The sequence below is a fragment of the Alternaria arborescens genome, assembly GCF_004154835.1.
Source record: "Alternaria arborescens strain FERA 675 chromosome Unknown contig_7, whole genome shotgun sequence".
NCBI classification, from domain to species: Eukaryota; Fungi; Ascomycota; class Dothideomycetes; order Pleosporales; family Pleosporaceae; genus Alternaria; species Alternaria arborescens.
This window is the reverse complement of record NW_021167862.1, coordinates 947,108-964,916: the sequence shown is the minus strand read 5'-3', so window position 1 is coordinate 964,916 and position 17,809 is coordinate 947,108. Positions and strand designations below refer to the sequence as shown.

Below are 17,809 nucleotides of genomic sequence, written 5' to 3'. Positions count from 1 at the left end.
AGTCCAGCCTATCCAACCCAATCTATCCTACGCCATCGTGACCACATCACATCATGTCCTCTCCTCTCCATCACTTCCTCGCCCAGCCGTTCAATGTTCGCCATCCAGCATGGCCTTGTGCGCCCTCTTCCAGCACGTTGACAACACCTTCCAGTAGTTTCTCCTCATCCTTGCCCATCTCCATTTGCAACCTAAGCAACCACCTTTCCCATGCCCAGCTTCCTACTACACCCGTCAACATTGCCGCATCCATCGTAGTGCCAAACACTGGTGCATCCTCGAGCTCAATTTCGCCGTCTTCTGTGATGCGACGCTCTTGATGCTTTGGCTCGGCGCCAACAGCAAGTGTGTCGCGCCAGTTTGCTGCCGTCTTGCCCATGGGAAGAAGCATCCACGCTCTTTGTACGTCCCTGAAGCCCGCTTTTGAGATGCGCGGGAGGAACGTCTTGGTGGGCTGCGCATCGTAGCCGCGTGTCTTGAGGTTGAAGCCGAACTCGACACTCATGGCTTGAGCATTGCGGCCGGCATGGACAACATCGGCATCCATGAGGCTGAAGTCAAGGATGCCACCAGGCTTGAGACAGCGGTAGCACTCCTTCAAGCACAGGTCGTATTCGTCTGATGACTTGCCGACGGGTTTGCTTGTCTTGAGAAGCTCGTATAGTGTACGCGCCGAGACGACGTCGAAGTGACCAGAAGGGAAGGGGAGAGTCCACAGGTTAGGAACAGTGAGGTGCTTGTGGTTGTCTGGACCCTTGACGTTGGAAGACTTGTTGTTGCCAGCGGTGTAGACGGTAATCACCTTGGCGTAGGGGTAATCGTATGCAACATCCCATGCCCAATCATTGGTAGCAATACCACCAACATCGAGGACGCGCGGAGCGCTAGCGCGAGTGATGCATCGAACTGCAGGCTTGCTGAGGAGTTTGCCACCGTTGAGTTGCTTCTGGGCTTGTAAAACCCAATGAATAGGCAGCATCTGGTCGAGTGCTTGACGCTCCATCTGTGCACGTGCAATCCTCTCCTTTAAAACAGTCGGATCGTTGACGAAGAACTCAGAAACAGGACGCGGAGGCGCTGGGCGATCTGGCTGACAAAGCTCAAACTTGCCCAGGAGCTGATCGCGATGCGCCAAAGGACTGCAACGGCGTTGTACGTGCATGGCCTCAGCACGAGTCTGGCGGTGGATAAAAGTATCTTTCTTTTGGCACCGGGAACGAAGATACTCAAGGCCTTGGACGTAAGTGATGATAGGCTCATCAGTTGACTCCTTCACCGGAGACTTAGCAGGCTCATCCGCAAACTTGACCGACTTCTTGACCACGGCTTTCTCAACTGAGTTGCCGCGGCTGTGCGCGCCACTCGAGAGACTAGGAGAGCTCATGTCATTCATGTCTCTAAGAGCAGCCTGCAACTCGTCTTGTTCCTCTAACCACCGGCCAGTCATCTCAAGGTTAGCAGTACCTCCGGCATTATAGTTCTCATCGTATTGAAAGATCGTCTTGCTGGGGTTGATCTCTTTGATCTCAACGTTCTCATCTGTCGGGCTACTGAGAAGTACTGGGCGTGATGTCGACAAGGGCTCATCGAAACCGTCAAGAGTGGATCCGGCAAGGGTCGAATTTCGCGGCGGAAGAGCTGGTACAGCTGGCACAGGGTGCGGAGAAGTGTTCCTTCGGCTCTCCTTCTCCCATGGAAGGTTGTAAAACCTCTCGGCAGTAGAGGTGTTCGGGATTGACTCTTGTCGCTTGGGAATACTCCAGGTGTGACGAGCGGTTGATTGAAGCGACGAGAAGAAACCACCGGGAGAAGGGACTGAGAGAGCGGAAATTGGTGTGCTACCAGAGGATCCATTTCCGAATATTGTTGACGGAATGCTCAAGCCAAGACTTGGTCGGGGTACTTCTTGCATCTCGCCTCTGGACTCAACCGGATGAGGCTGTTGTTGCTCAGGTTCCTGGTATTGCTCTGTCGATGGTGAATTGCCTAGGTGCTGAAGGGTCTCCATGGCCTGCAAGTCAAGTTGCACAGGGCCCCATGAGTCGGTACTGGAGATGGATCCACGTCTGCGTTGCGAGATTGGAGTGGCAGGGCAGCTGAGTTTATCCATCTCTTCTGATGTGAGGCTACCATCCAAAGAGGGGGCAGCTGAGTGCGCAGGAACATGAAGGTTGTGCGAGTCGATCATGTCAAGGAAGCGACGAGAGGGGGTCAGAACCAGCGATGGAGTAACGGGCATCGCCGAGTTTGCACTCTTCAACTTCTCAATGGTCGGCCATGCGGATGGCGAAGGGATAACGATCGATGGGTAGCGTCTCTGCCTTGGCTGGGTCGCGAGCTTCTTGACCGACGCGGATGCATGAAGAGGTACCTCAGCCTCGTCATCGGTAATGTCGTAGAGGGAGTCGAAGTCGCTGTCAGCACGACTCGCCCGATTTACTGGGGGATATGTAGCCGAGTGAACAGGAAAGCGTGGCGATGGCTGCGGGGTCATATCGAATAAGCGTGCCTTGGGTGTAGGGAAGTCGTCAATACTAGAAGGCGATACAGCACTGGGCAGGTATGTCGAAGAGGTCGAATATCTTGGCTCGAAGTAGTAGGAGGATATTGTGGACTCGTCTTCGGGGGCATTAAGTGACTGTCTCTGGTCCAGCGGAGACAAGCCATGATGAGAGTTGGCCATTGTGCCAAGGCTCGCAGGATGGTATACTGCGGGCTCAAGCATCTCTGGCATGATGGTATATTGCGGTGACGTGAGCACCGCCGCGTGCTAGTATTACTAAAGATACCTTTGAAAATCCGAGTAGGCGGGAATGCGGCGAGGGTGGTAGGGATCCAAATACAGAAGTACAGGGAGCCGAATAGAAGCGATATTAAGATGAGCAAGAGCCCAAAACTGCGCTGGTCAACAGCTTACTGGTAAAAATGGAATTGCTTCGATCAACGAAGACTTAGCGGAAGAAGGGACTCGGAGAAGGGCTAGAAGTGAATGGCAGAAGGAGAATAGATGCGGCGCGAGCGCGATGGTCAGAGGATATATCATGCGTAGACGCCTACTCGTCGAGTGCCTCTGTGCTAGCGTTACTGTGGCATTCGTCCGAGCTACACTGCCAGTTGGCTGTCCACTCGCATAGAGAGCCGAGTCTAGGTGGAGAGGCGGTAGCGGCTCAAGGACGGCCACGACATGGCGAAGACGACGGTCATGTCATGATTGGCCAACGCAAGTTTATGGCCAGCAAGGCCTCTACCCTGCGCTAGAAACTTTGGGCTAGAGAAACGTTGCGCTGCATGGCGTGGTTGGGTGTTTGGTATGTAAGCGCCGGGCTGTGCTATTTGCAGTGCTCGCGTTCTGCATGCGTGGCCAATGACAAGACGCAGCGGCGTTGTACTGCATACTCGCCCAATAGTGCCTCGTCGAAATCGATTTTTGTTGCGGGGCTAGATATTGTCTCACGGCCTTGGACCGTACGCGAGGCTGTGGTTGTGGCTGATCGAAAGGCTGTCATGTAGTCATCCCGCGCCATATGAGATGGAAAGACACGGCCGTAGTGCCGGAGCTCGTTGCGGCCGTGCAGCGAGTACAGACCCGCGACCCGCGATGCGGTTGTCGATCAGTCAGGCACAACAATAGCGCAGGTTTCATTCATTTTAAAGCATGGACGGCCCCATGTGGGAAACGCTGTTGATTCGAAACGTGCAGTGGTGAGTTGGGAGGTTTGCATGAACAAGAACAGAGGTGAGGCATGCCAAGCAGCAGCGGGGCATGGGTGGAGGGGCAGGCGTGACGCTGTTGATGCCGTCAACACCAAAAAGCTATCGTGAGCTCCGTCACACTAGCAATCTCCACATCCACCCAATACCTACCATTGGCGCTCCACCAAGTCACCTATACACACCGCACTCTCACTAGAACCGCCTGTCATGTCACCGCCTGCCATCATCGCGCCGTCGATTCTTTCGGCAGACTTCGGAGCGTTGGGCAAGGCATGTTCCGACACAATCTCCCAAGGCGCCGACTGGCTTCACGTACGCGAGAGTGAGTTTCGGACTCTGGTGCATGCAACTGACACGTGCAGGTCGACATCATGGACGGCCATTTCGTGCCCAACATGACCTTTGGCGCGCCCGTTGTAACCAAGATCCGCTCACACGTCGATCGACCGACGACCGCACATGGCAAGGGAACGTTTGACTGCCACATGATGATTGCCGAGCCCAAGAGATGGGTGCGCGACTTCAAAAAGGCTGGCTGCGACCTGTACTGCTTCCACTACGAAGCCGCCGTCTCGTCAACCGCTGCAGACTCGCCCAGTGGCGAGTCGGACCAGAAGACATCCCCCAAAGAGCTGGTAAAGTTCATCCATAGCGAGGGCATGCAGGCCGGCATTGCCATCAAGCCAAGCACACCGGTCGACGTACTGTGGGAGATACCAGAGAACCCAAACAAGGACGAGGTTCCTGATGTGAGTTCATCACCCCTGCACCGTCATGCTTTCATCACCACAATCGATATCACCAAAGGGCCGCACGCGCTATATGGTGGTTAGAGAGGCCTCGGAAGTGGTCGAGCAAAGCGAGGCTGGGTAGGGCTGACCTTGTTGGGGCGTGGGCGGCACCCAGTGGCGGCGCTTAGGCATGCCAACTTCCGCAACGCCCGCTGTCAATCAGTCCTGACCTTGGCGCCCTTTCGAGAAGCCTGCCCCCATGTTGCCCAACCGACTGTCCGTCCATTGGCCACCTGACCATCCGGCCGTCCCCAAGGTTGCACGTCGGCACCTACCCGCCCACGCCGCTGGCTGCTCCCGCAGGGTCAATAACCTCGATATTCAAGACTTGCATCGGCTAGGTCACATGCGTTGAAAGTCCAGTGCTAACTTTTGCAGATGGTTTTAGTTATGACTGTAGAACCTGGCTTCGGTGGACAGTCTTTCATGGCATCCGAGCTGCCCAAGGTAACCGCCCTTCGCCAAAAGTACCCAGAGATGCACATCGAGGTCGACGGAGGCCTGAGCGAAAAGACTATCGATCAAGCCGCTGATGCCGGCGCTAATGTCATTGTTGCTGGCAGTGCTGTTTTCGGTGCTTCAGACCCTGGCGACGTGATCAAGAAGCTCAGGGAGGCAGTCGATGGCAGGAGAGGAAAACTATAGAAATGCCAATGATCCAGACCAATGGTAAATGCTGACGATGAATGTGGATGAGCGTATGTACAAATAGAAGTATTAGAAGCTTACGATATAGGTGTAGAAAAAATAGACGACAGCTGAGAGCGGGAAATGGATACTCATCTGGCGCGAAATGCCGAGTGAACAAGCGGTGTTCAGCCATATCGAGTGGAAGTTCGCATCATATCTGCACAACTGCTGACATGCGTCGTCGCGATGTTACACAACATACCGGCTAAGTTCTACGCCCAAAACCAACTCCTAGCTCGTACATGGCTTAATGTCCACAAAGGTAGATGATTCGGCAGATGGCACTGACAAGGCTGGCCTTTTTTTCACCACATGATATCCTGGTGAGAGTCAATACTGTAGGTTCTGATGTCTGAGTTCTGCTGCTAGCCATGCTAATTCTGACAAGGCGCAGCTCCCATCGCACAACGACCAGTAGCGCCGTGATCACTTGAATTATTGCTGTCGATGAAGATGAAAAATCGAGAACAACGTCACTTGGCCAAAATTGATTTTCGTCTCCTTTGCGTTGCTTGCCTTGAAGCTGCCACTCAAAAATGACAGCACGAGCCGCGTCATCAACCAGGTCTTGGCATTGTATCGAAACATGCTCCGCTAGAACGTTCTTCCGTCGCTATCGCGATATGGAGATGAAGTGCGGCTACGAGACAGCGGAAGTCATGTTTCAAACAAACAAGTCCATGGTACAGAACGTACCATGGCGGTCATTATGGGTCCCAGGGACCCATGCATCGCAAATACTAAGTTAAGCTTGAGCAGACAAGCCCCAGAGATTGAAAATCCCCGGCTTGTCGTGGACTACACACCATTGTTTGAATAGCACGGTACTCGTCTTGGGCCGGACTAAATTTGTGACCAAACAAATCATCCCAGCTGAGCAATGGGGCTTCTATGTGTGCTGATCTGCTCATGTTGCGTTCATCGAATGAAACGAACAATAGCTGGTAAGATGGACAGTCGTCATCTAGTGCGAACACCGCCTAATGCTAAAAGTCAATGTTGAGCTATGGTACGTAAGCTCACGGGTCATTCCGCGTTTCACGTTGTCTAGGCCGCGCCATGGAACCAAACCACAGCGCTCACGAAGTGACATCCCTAGTCCACAAACGAACTAAACTGATTGACGGTTCTCCCTCAGATAACCCACTGTGAGAAGATCTTGAGCCAGGAGTCAAATGGCAGGCGTCAAGTAAATGACAGCCCCCTTGACCTCGCAGCCACATACGCGGCTTAGGGTAATTCTGGACCAGAAGCATCTCAACGCTGCGTCATGGTATCCGAGCCGTGTCATGTTGTTGAAGTTCAGAGAGGAGCAACTTCAGTATAAAGATGTCCTGCGCTGCTTTTCTCATCAACCACCCAGCAACTTTCGTTCTCACTACTCGCACTTTTCTCTTCCCAGCTTCGTTTTAACAGCACTGTGTGCTTCCATTCACTTTACACTCATTAGCACCGCGTGCCTTCACTTCAACAAGCAGTACACCAACACCACTACAGAATCCATCTTGCAATATACAAAGTTTTCAAGATGGTCGCATTCTCCCGTCTCGCTTTCGCACTTGCCGTCACCGGTTTCAGCTGCGCTCAATCTTTCAACGGCGAACTCCCTAGCAACCTCCCCTCCGGCATGCCTCCTATGGGAACTGGAATGCCTTCTGGAGCTCTCCCCAGTGGTGCCGCTCAGCCATCCGACCACATGCATGGTGGACATGGCCATCGTGGACCTCGTCCCAGCGGTGTAGCTCAAGCTCAACACGCACATGATAGCGGAGTTCCTTTTGGTACTGGTATGCCTTCCGGCTTCCCGAGCGGTATGGCTCGCCCTACTGGCGGTATGCATGGCGGCCACGGCGGCCACGGTGGACATGGTAGCAAGTTGCCCGAGCCAACTGGATCCTTCTTCGCCGTTCCTACTGGCGTAGAGAAGCGTCAAAAGTCCGGAGAGCCCTCTGATATACCCTCTGATTCTAAGCCTCCCCATGGTCCTCATTCCCGTCCTACTGGCATACCTTCCGGCGCCATGCCTCCTCATGGTGCTCGTCCTACAGGCGCCCGTCCTTCTGGAATGTCTCGTGGACCTCGTCCTTCTGGAGCTATGCCAACGTATGCTCCTCGCCCATCCGGAACTCCCACTGGTCCCGCTCCTAGCGGTTTCTCTACCTCGATCGTTCGTGCGTGAGCGAGTCCAAAGAGGGGAATATATCTGTGGGGCGATTCGACAGAGGATCGAGGCGCGCGCCGCGACAAAGTGAGGTGGTCAGTGTTGTCTTGTGGTCTGCTGTGGTTTCATTAAATCTTCTTGTTTAGTTTTTACGCTCGTTTACCTGTACATACATCACAAATAGAACGAACTTGTACAATTTGGTCTGGCTTTCGTTCTCTATGCTAGACAAGCCAGAAATCTGAGAGCTGAAGACACGCAACCTGCACATTGCTTCGACTAGTTTCCATCAATCAGAAATCGCATTGATGTTAGGGAAACCTTGTTAAAACGCCCGTTTCTGATATTAATTCCCCAAATCGCCCATGTCACTCAATAGTGCCAGTAGTAGGTACAAGACTACGGTCCAACATCAAATCTGACACCGATCCCCAAACTAACATCCACGATCAGTGTGATACAGAGGACTGGCCAGGTAGGGTTGTGTCGTATTCGCCTGGTAGGAGTTTGTAGGCGCGCCTCTCCTCACGTTCATCTGCAGAGTCGATTTCTTCTTCTGATTGGTACTCATATTCATCAGATCCCGAATCTGATTCTTCTTCGACCTCAGTGTATGTTCTTAAGCGTCTGAGTGATTTTGGACTGGGCGCCCTCCTCGATTCGCGTATTCGGTCAGCATGCTCCCTAAACTCCTGATAACGACTATTACGCTCCATTATTTGTGCGCTAGTGATTCCAGCCAGAGAAATACTGCTCGTGGGTTGTGTACGACGTGCTAGCTGGGTATTCAGAGGCGCAGCAAGCATCTGTCGACTTTGTTGTTCCTCAAGTTCTCTCTCGTCCTCATCTGTTGAGTCGTCGTAATCATTGAATTCAACCAGCGCTTCGTCACTGCTGTAGAAGGCATTGTCGAATGAATGGAAGTCCTCTTGTTCAAACAGCTCGTGTCGGCAGAGCGGGCACCGGTTGTTGTTTGGCATCCTACTTTCCGTTTGTTCGACGATGCAGTGGCCGCCGAATATGTGGCTGCATGGAAGCTCGACCGGTACATGACTGGCAAAGGCTCTGTCAGTATACTACAGTGGTGAAGACAGGCAACTTTGAAAGTGTTTCTTACTCGCTGTTGTAATCCTCGAGACAGATGCTGCATCTGATCGGATGCAGTTTTTCGATGAATTTGTTCTTGGTTACTATTATGGAGGCCGAAGTAGAGTGACCTGGAGACCGTTGCGTGTTTGGTATCTCATTGGGGTGGGGTGAGCTCTGGATTCGAGCAAGCCCCAAGGGTCTCGGGTAAGGTCTCATAATGTGGGCAAAAGGTAGAGTATAAAGGTGCGCGGAGTGGAAATTTATTGTTTCGCCTTCAATAGCTAAGTATCTGAGACATGATTCGACCTGCCATTCACTTCACCAATCACTCTACTTGTGCTCAACGGCCGTTAGGAATTGCCGCAGCTTGTTCACTTCACTGCCATTTTCACCGTCACAGCTCACTTCTATATCCTCGAGTGATTACTTTGTGATATTATGCGTTGGAATAAATGTAAACTCGAGCATGATCCCCATGTCTAAGACAAGGTACATGTCGTCGTCTTCAGGGCCTGATGTTCAGATAGTGGTAGGTGCCAAGACGGGATACATGAAGGTCTCTACGAATCGTACTAAAAGCTGCTGGAGAGAGGATATCGTGGCAAACGAGGAGAAGATATGGTAAACATTAAAGAATACTTGTGTCTTGGGATTCGAAAGTAGATGATGAAGCAGGGAGATGACATGTGACGAAACTTAAGCTTTCCATGGGCCTTCGCTAGCGCGTATCCATGCGGCGGATCTCCGAACATTTTCCTGAGCTTCTCTACACAACAACTTCGCGCTCACCAAACCGTCTCACGCAGGTCGCATGAGCTTTGAGATGGCGAAACGAAAGCGCGGCGATCGCGACGAGCGACCTCCTGCCGATGTTGGCCTCGGTGCGACATTGGCGCACATGCGCGGCGAAGCGCAACCCGACGATGCGACCACAACCCCAGCTAATGGTGACGAAGAGGGCTGGACAGTAGTCGGCGGAACGAAGAGGAGACGGAAGGAACGCGGCCCACATGACGACCAGAACAGGCATCGCGCCTCGAACTCGCCTCCATCACCTCGCAGTCCTGACCGTTCACAGCACACGAACGGGCAAGGCAAGCGGAAGGAGTCATCTCCACCACCGCAACAAGATGCTACTCTCGACAACCCGTTTGCGGGCAAAGGCGCGCAGCTGGGGACTCGAGCTTCTCCTACCGATAACCCCTTTGTCACATACAAAGCTGGCTCTGAACAGTCAAGTGAGAACATGACGAGAGAGGAACGTAGGAAAGAGCGCAAGCTGCAAAGGAGCTATCCGGCCATTGAGCACTCACATCATGCCCGTCTCAATTCGCACGTGAAGATTACAGACTTGCAGTCCTTGGTGCTCTACCTGCTTGCGGATGGTAATGCGCCGCAGTGGGTTTCTGTACGCAGCCGTGCAAATATCCAACAGGTCGTAATGCTCATGGTTCCGGGATTGGACCTGGGCATGTTCAACGGCGATGTTGCTTTGGATACTGCACCACTGCCTGAAACTTCTGCCGCAGCGTCAACAACCGAAACGGATGCAAAGCCCAAACGGCTGAACATTTCGCGTGATGACTTCTATCCGGCTAGTCTCAAGACGGACAAATTACCTGCATCACTGAAGCCTCTCGCTGACATCTTTGAGCATGTGTGGCCTATCAAGGCGATAGGAGAGCATCGCAACAACCAATACATGAGGGTGCATTCACCTATTCATACCATGCTAACCTCACAAATCCCTAAGACTCAAGAAGAGAAGCAGATGAAGAAGACTGGGAACCACAAAGGTCCCACGCCGCAGAATTCAAAGCATTGGGAGAACAAGCGCACTCGCATTACCGAGTTCGTCGCCTCCCTCATGGAACAGCAAGAAAACGAATACGTACTGCATCCAGCTATGTTCACAACCTCAGAATCCAAAGAGGCCAACTACGAAAGAAGGAAACTGGCCCATCAGACTGCCGCTGATGGTTGGGTCGATACTAGGGTCGCCACTTTAGAGGAAGGTGATGTGCCCGAGAGGGACATTGAACAAGGGAGCCTGACCGCTGGAAGACACATCATATCCGTCGACTGTGAGATGTGCAAAGCTGAGAATGACCAGCTTGTACTCACACGCATCAGTTTATTGAACTGGGACGGCAGCACGGCTCTCGACAAGCTTGTCAAGCCAGATGTCACCATTAAGGATTACCTGACCCAGTGGTCTGGTATTACAGCAGCCATGCTCCAAGATGTCACAACCACTCTAGCGGACATCCAGAAGGAGCTATTGGAACTGATCACACCGCGTACGATTCTCGTGGGACACTCGCTAAATTCCGACCTCAACGCACTCAAACTGACCCATCCCTTTATCATCGACACAGGCATCCTGTACCCGCATCCCCGTGGACCACCATACAAGCAGTCGCTGAAGTGGCTCGCGCAAAAATATCTCAAACGCGAGGTTCAGAAGGGATCATCAGGCCACGACAGTGTAGAAGATGCTCGGACATGTCTCGATCTAGTCAAACAAAAGTGTGAAAAGGGCCCGCGCTGGGGATCGGGCGACACAAACGCGGAGTCCATTTTCAAGAGGATGGATCGTTCTTTGCGACCGAAATCCAACGACGCACATCGTGCCGGAGCTGTCATCGACTGGGGGGATCCGAACAGAGGTCATGGTGGTCAAGCTCAAGTTTCTATAGGCTGCAAGACGGATGCAGAAGTAGTAGAAGCTATTGATCGTACATTAAAAGGTCAAGCTGAAGGCAAGGATGGTACTACAGACAAGATTGACTTTGTCTGGGGACGCCTGCGCGAACTAGAGCTCGCAAGGGGTTGGTGGGACGACGCGAAGACAGCCGACGTTGAGCTCATCCGACAAAAAGCTTTGCAACGACTGGGTCTTCTGAAGGATGGTGAAGACGTAGACGTGGAAGTTCGTGGATCTGAGCTCGGCGATGCCGTCTCCAAGACCATTGAGCGCATTGGGCAGATATACGACGCTTTGCCACGCTGCACGGCCTTTATTGTGTACAGTGGGACAGGCGATCCTCGAGAGATTCGTCGCTTGCAAGCAATGCAACAGCAGTATCGTCGCGAATACGCTACCAAGAATTGGGACAACCTTAGTGTCAAATGGACGGATACGGAGGTGCAGGCTCTTTCGAGAGCCTGTCAAGAGGCTCGCAACGGCGTGGGATTTATCGTTGTCAAGTAAAGCAAGAAGATTAATGCATCGCACATGCGCGTACGACGTGCAACGCAGCGTGTCGTAGTACACAGTGTTCAGGCGCGTATCGCTTAACGGATACCTTCAGACAGTGTGGCGTGTAATGCGATCATCAAAATGCACGGTTTTAGAGGTTGAGCACTTTCTAGAACATGCATTGTGTTTTGCAATTATCGGTAGAAAGCATTAGAGGCGGATTACTATCGTGCCAAGGGCGTAGGTACTGCATGACATCAATCAACATCCCTGTCTGCGCTCCCCTTGCTTGAAGTTAAATTAGCGCAAAGCTTTTCGCCGCCTCCCATCGGGGCGAAGACTGCGGAAATTCAACTCTATAAAAGTATAATCCATTTCAGCCTGCAGGTAATAATGGCTGCCTCGACGTGTACTTGTTTCGGGCGGCGATCATTCCGGTATCATGGCAGCTACCGTACCATTTAGGACAATACCGCTGACGAAGCCATGGACCGCAGTCAGGACAAATAGTCTAGCCAGACATAGTCGCGCATGTAAACATGGGCGCCCATATAGCCCCGGATACTGTATTATCCTCAACTTACCTAGGCATTTATGCTTATTGGCCCATGCCGTGGATCGGACTTGGCACTTGTAATCGTCGCAATTAGATAGCAATAAAGATAGCCGGCGCGTGGTCCGGGATGAGTAAACTGCCCCATCGATGATACCTACCAATGATTGACATGCAGTAACACAAGCCCATGCCTGTACAAGTCGGCACATGCGTGCATTGGACAGTGAGTAATTACTCATATCCGTCGACAACAGGAAATCACAGCTGGAAAGCTCAGGACTGCACTCGCACGAGATGGAACAGCTAGCGTGTTGAGCTTGCGACACGAGACGGCTTCAGGGCTTTTTCGCAATAGAGCCATCTAAATTGATAGCGAGGCACGCTAACTCCACTCGGACTCATGCATGGCTAATCATGGAATAACTCCTGCTAATTATTTCACTTGCCCTTTCCTTCCTCTGAACTAGGTCTCGACTTTCAGGGTTCCTCCTCCGCCGCAACCGCCTCTTTTTTGTTGGGTCATACCATTCTCTTCCTCTTCGCTTCCAATCTCACTGCGCTTGCTGAAACGGTATCCTGGATTGGGACGCGTATATTTGTCGCGTACCAGAAAACCGATAGTCCTGCTTACCTGGGTACACATTCCATCGCCAAACTTTTAGTTGTTGCTATCTAGACTCTTCGTGCAGCATCTCCGCTCACTTGCAGTTCTCCGCAAGGCACAACTGGATCAATGGGCTGTGTCCATGGCGGGCTCCAGGCGATCCGGCACTGGTGAGGTGAATCCAGACAGGGGAACACATGAACTCCAATCATCCATGGCTCAGCCGCTGGCAGTTGAGGTTGCGGAAAGTGCTGATGAAGCATCTCCACGTTCGCGGCCAGTCAATCGTGCGACCAAAGCATTCTGTAAGAATTGCAAGAACAACGTAGGAGACTTTTACAACTCCTGGTACAAGGTCACCGGTAGCTACTACGTCCCTGCGCTTCTGGGCTCTTACAGTTCTACCTTGCAACCCATGGGCAAATTAAAAGCGGCGTCAAAGGACACCGAATTAGCAGGATGGTAAGCTCAATCCAATCCTCACGTCGGTCCTCTCTTCGCATCTGTTTGCCGCATCTTTCCCTCATATACCCTTGACCGGCTATCAACAAACTCTTAACACATGAGTGGGCTTATCCCGGCTGCAACGGGTTACACGGTATTTTAAGTTTCTACCTTTAAGCGTACCCACGCTAGTCGTACCAAATCTTTTCACACTATAGATTAACATCTATCAAACCGGTCCGCCCGCATTCTACATCCCGCACTCCGTATTATTGTTCCTTCGAGCTCCCCAAGGCTTCTGGACTGACTTCGTACCAGTACCATTCAGCCTTTGTCTTGTCCCCACTCTAGTTGTCACAAGATAGCCATCGGGTTTACTGTTATCACTGCACCGGCAGGAAAGGGATCTTTTCGGTAAGTGACATCACCCATAGATGTTGCAAGTTTCCGCATGTTCTTGCATACTTATTCCCAATTTTCATGGTGAAAGTCATCGGCATTCATTAGCATGATGGCTGACATGCGATTCGTTACAGTGGACGAGACTTCTTCAAGCTGGGTCGCATCGAATTGCGATGCGAAATAGCAACAAATCAATTCATTGTGGTCGAACCTGAGATCGACACCTCATCGGATTTGTTAGCGAATGAAGATACACCCAGTCCGTCCTCGTCGGTTGCAACACCAAACGCATTGTCGGCTGAGGCCATGGAGATCGATTCGCGTGCACCATCTGTGGAGCATGCAGATCAATTTCGCGGTCGGTACGAGCAATCTCAGGATCGTGACATATTACAACAGAAACCGTTGCAGCCTATCGAAGGCAGCAGGCAGTCAGTAATAGCACCACCGTCTAGGCACTCCCCTTCGATACGAGATTCTCCATACGTCGTGACGAAAGATATGACAAAAGGTTCACTGCAGTCGTCTTCATCCTATCATCAAGGGGCTCATGGGTCTCGTAGAGGACCTGACGTTGACTCAACGAGCGGTCAGTTTGGAGCTCCAACACTGACCCCTCAAGACCGGTCTACTACAGAAAAGCCTCAAACAAACGGCCATCAGTACCCTCGTTTACCACAGGATGTCGGTATAGACGCTATGGCGCGTCTACAGACGCAGATGTCTCAAAATAGTGGTGCCTTAGCTGCGCACACTCGCGACATAAGAATCGGCCAGGAGGCGGTTGGAGCAATGGAAGAAACAATCAGAGAATTTCAGGCCAAGTTCATTCGACAAAGTGCCGATATCCAAAGAATCGAGATGCTGGCTACGAGGCTCCAGAGCGAGATGCAGGGCATCCGCCATACGATGGAATCCATTAACCATGAGTTACAGGCAAGTCGGATGCAGAGACAGTCAGCTAACTCGGCTGTGCCTCCTGCGGCCCCATCTTTTGCGGCTCAAAGTTCAGCAATGGAGCTTCTCGCGCGGCAGTTGAATGAAGTGTCGCATAAGACGAGTGACCTAGACAACTTGAAGCTCCATATCGAAATCATGAAGGATAAAATCTATCGACTCGAAGAGCGCGCCGCACCCGAGCCTTCACAAGCACCGCCGTTTATGTATCAGACGCCACAAGTATCAGTGGCGCAGCCTTCGCAACTTGCTCCTACCACCGCTACATCACACCAAAGCACACCAACATTGACGCTGAGTAACAGAGCATCTCAGCCCGTATCCAATGGTCAGTCTCAGCAGTCTTCATTCGGAGCTCCTTCGACAACGGCTGCCACACCGGGTGTTCAGCCTACAAGTAGCCAGGCTAGTGGATGGGCTACTGTTAATGCAGGTGTGAAACGGACCCATCAGAATGGCGTTGAGACTCCGCAGGGAGGCAATGTTCATGCGCCCGAACCTACCAAAAGGCAGAGATTAGTGGACGATAGTACTTCGGGCTACACATCTTCACAGCAAACGCCTATGACAGATCATCGCCTCCAAACACCTGCACATATAATACCGTCTCAGCAAACTGCTCCCGAATCAACGCATGGATCGCAATCGCAACAATCATACCACGTCCCACACGCCACACAAGATGGTCCTTCGGACGCCAGTTGGCAACCCGAGTCTCAGCGCACGATCGAGCATCGACCGCGTGGGCGTCCACGTGGTAGCGGAGGTCCTGGAAGCCGGGGCGGTAGAGGTAGAAAGAGCATGCCAGCCCAGCTCCACAGTACACTCGGAACACCTGAATGGGAAAGGGATGATTGGCAAGGTGTTCCGGATTCGCAGACCGGTCCAGCTGGATACTACAACCACGTAGGGCAACCAGGACGTGGAGGCATTGCACGCCGCGGTAGTGGTGGCGGTGGTGGTCGTGGCGGCTACGCAACCAGCGACCGTGCTAGCAGTCTAGGTCTACAAGGTGTGACGGGCGCTATGAGCTTTGGATCACCCGGCGACCCATATGGGTCGGGAAAGAAGACGCGCACCAAACCCATTAGGAACGCAGATGGCGTGTTGATACGTAAAGATGGCCGGCCAGATATGCGTTCGCAATCTTCTGCGGCTAATCTCCGCAAAGTACACGAGCGCAAAGACGGTCAAGCAAGTCACTCACCTACAGGCTCGAGCTTCACGCCTACCAACCCCCAATACGCGATTTCGGCACAGGCGCCAGACACACCAAGCCCAAGTGGCTACGCTGCCGACCCAAGCGCGACCGATAAACACAACGCCATAATGGGTAAGATGTTTCCTGATGGTATCGACGCAGCACGAAGGAAACAAGACTATACACGTCAAGTTTTTGAAGAGAATCGCGATCATACCGCGCATCCACGATCACGGAACAGTGGCCCGGCAACGAGGACGGCGGTTCAGATTAAGAAGGAGCAAGTTGACCGGAACAGAATTTCTAGGACGCGAAGTCCGCAAGAGCAAGACGCAGACGTAGATATGGATGGAGCTGAGGATCATGCGGATGATGAGCGTCAGACATCTGATGAGAGTAGCAGTCGTGTCAGAGGTGGTGCGCAGTCGGCAGTTCAGACTCAGGATACGACTATGCAGGAGAATAGTAGCACCCGAGCTCCTTCACAGACTGTTCTAGAGACGCAGGCCGTCGATAGCTCGGTTACGATTGGAGCGGGGTCTACCCAGACTCAGTAGCGAGATGGGACCGTGATAAAGGTTGGAGCCATAAATTTTATTTCTTTGGCATTGTATCTTAATCATTGGCTCACCAGTAGCATTCCCTCACCCAAAGAAGCTTCTTTTACAATACCTGATCAGTTCCGGTACGGAGACACCCATGCCTCTAGCCAGCGTCACGTCGCAGACATTGATCTCATCTATGTGCATATATACGAGACTAACTGCCGATTCTCATACATATCGTAAAGGCGAATCCCAAACTTGAATCGACGTGCTAGTGAGATTGTCTCTAATTACATATTTTTGGATAATCGCTAGAATACATTTTTTAACACTGTACGTGTTCTTAGAACGGAACTGCAGGAGCCTTCTCTGACCCGTTAGTCCTCTCCGGGTAGTGAATTGCGCCTTCTGTGGTAGCGCAGTTGGTGAGGTAGCTAGCGGAAGCATTAACAGGAATAGCGTTGCCTTCCTGGGGGCGACCATAGACCTGTTCGTACATTAGCACCGATTGCAAATCGACGGATACTTGTTCAATGGAATACTTACATGCTCGTAGTACCAAACCTCGCTCAGGATAGTGTAACCCCTGTCAGTCGTGTTCTTTCCAGCCTCTGTCGCATTGTACCTAGGACCAGAGCAACCCAAGAAGGGAATGCCGCCATGCTGCTCATGCAGCACGTCGACGAGATCGGAGTAAGAGTAGGTGGTTGAGTTTGAGGGTGTGATATCCTTGGCGGCAAGCCAATCGAAAGTCGGGAACCTCTTGTAGTACTTGATAGCCGTCTCGAAAAAGTCAACAACATCTTCGTGCTCGCGGTACTGCGGACCGTAGCAGGGAACGTTGAAGGTAGAAAAGCAGGTTGCGTGCTTGGAGAACTCGTGGCCCCAGAAACCTGGATTGTCTTGCTGCCATGCGATCCAGTAAGTGTTCATGTATTCGAGTAGGTCGTAGCGACCAAACGGCTCGAGGAAGGTGCCGATGTTGGAGCCGTTGTATGGAGGAACAAATGTTCCATTTGGTAGACTGTTGGTGGTGTTCGGGCTGGGGATAGGATCGTATTGGCGGCTCAAGTCGCAGTATTGCGTATAACTACCGTTACAGAAGTCCGGCCATAGACCATGGAGGGTCCATGTGTCGGTGGGCAAGAGTTGGCCTTCAGACTCGCGCCCGGTGTACGTGTTCCAGAATTGGGTGCTTAGCACAAGTCCACCAAAAGTCTCCACACAGCAGGAATCGACAATGGACGGGTCTTGCGAAGGGCAAGACAGCAATGGCTCTTGTAGCTGGCATGTGTGGTTCAGGGGACTTTGGTTGGGATAGAGCTGTGCATTTGTCGTGGTCGCAAGCAGAGCCGCAGCTCCGGCCTTTGAAAAAGTAGCCTTCATGTTATCTTGACTTTGGAGCTACAAGACGAATTGGAGAAGAGGTATACTGCGATGGGAAACTCGATGA

The 17,809-nt window shown here is 52.2% G+C and overlaps 7 protein-coding genes across 7 annotated transcripts; 4 read left to right on the top strand and 3 right to left on the bottom strand.

Annotated features, from left to right (window-relative positions):
- Positions 1-70: 70 nt before the first annotated feature.
- Positions 71-2,734, bottom strand: AA0111_g4086 (hypothetical protein; the record flags this gene model as incomplete). Its single annotated transcript, XM_028650045.1, has 1 exon — positions 71-2,734. The coding sequence occupies one exon, from the start codon at positions 2,732-2,734 to the stop codon at positions 71-73; it is 2,664 nt and encodes an 887-aa protein (XP_028508479.1).
- Positions 2,735-3,921: 1,187 nt separating this feature from the next.
- On the top strand, positions 3,922-5,150 carry AA0111_g4085 (hypothetical protein; the record flags this gene model as incomplete). The annotated part of the gene is made up of 3 exons (XM_028650044.1): positions 3,922-4,026; positions 4,077-4,463; positions 4,884-5,150. 3 exons carry the CDS (start codon positions 3,922-3,924, stop codon positions 5,148-5,150), a joined length of 759 nt encoding a protein of 252 aa, XP_028508482.1.
- Positions 5,151-6,723: 1,573 nt separating this feature from the next.
- Positions 6,724-7,374, top strand: AA0111_g4084 (hypothetical protein; the record flags this gene model as incomplete). Its single annotated transcript, XM_028650043.1, has 1 exon — positions 6,724-7,374. One exon carries the CDS (start codon positions 6,724-6,726, stop codon positions 7,372-7,374), a length of 651 nt encoding a protein of 216 aa, XP_028508481.1.
- A 431-nt stretch (positions 7,375-7,805) lies between these two features.
- Positions 7,806-8,336, bottom strand: AA0111_g4083 (hypothetical protein; the record flags this gene model as incomplete). The annotated part of the gene is made up of 1 exon (XM_028650042.1): positions 7,806-8,336. The coding sequence occupies one exon, from the start codon at positions 8,334-8,336 to the stop codon at positions 7,806-7,808; it is 531 nt and encodes a 176-aa protein (XP_028508484.1).
- Positions 8,337-9,268: 932 nt separating this feature from the next.
- AA0111_g4082 (putative exonuclease) lies at positions 9,269-11,659 on the top strand (the record flags this gene model as incomplete). Its single annotated transcript, XM_028650041.1, has 1 exon — positions 9,269-11,659. One exon carries the CDS (start codon positions 9,269-9,271, stop codon positions 11,657-11,659), a length of 2,391 nt encoding a protein of 796 aa, XP_028508483.1.
- Positions 11,660-13,021: 1,362 nt separating this feature from the next.
- AA0111_g4081 (hypothetical protein) lies at positions 13,022-16,368 on the top strand (the record flags this gene model as incomplete). Its single annotated transcript, XM_028650040.1, has 2 exons — positions 13,022-13,269; positions 13,788-16,368. 2 exons carry the CDS (start codon positions 13,022-13,024, stop codon positions 16,366-16,368), a joined length of 2,829 nt encoding a protein of 942 aa, XP_028508486.1.
- Positions 16,369-16,699: 331 nt separating this feature from the next.
- On the bottom strand, positions 16,700-17,742 carry AA0111_g4080 (hypothetical protein; the record flags this gene model as incomplete). Its single annotated transcript, XM_028650039.1, has 2 exons — positions 16,700-16,843; positions 16,903-17,742. The coding sequence occupies 2 exons, from the start codon at positions 17,740-17,742 to the stop codon at positions 16,700-16,702; spliced, it is 984 nt and encodes a 327-aa protein (XP_028508485.1).
- Positions 17,743-17,809: the final 67 nt, after the last annotated feature.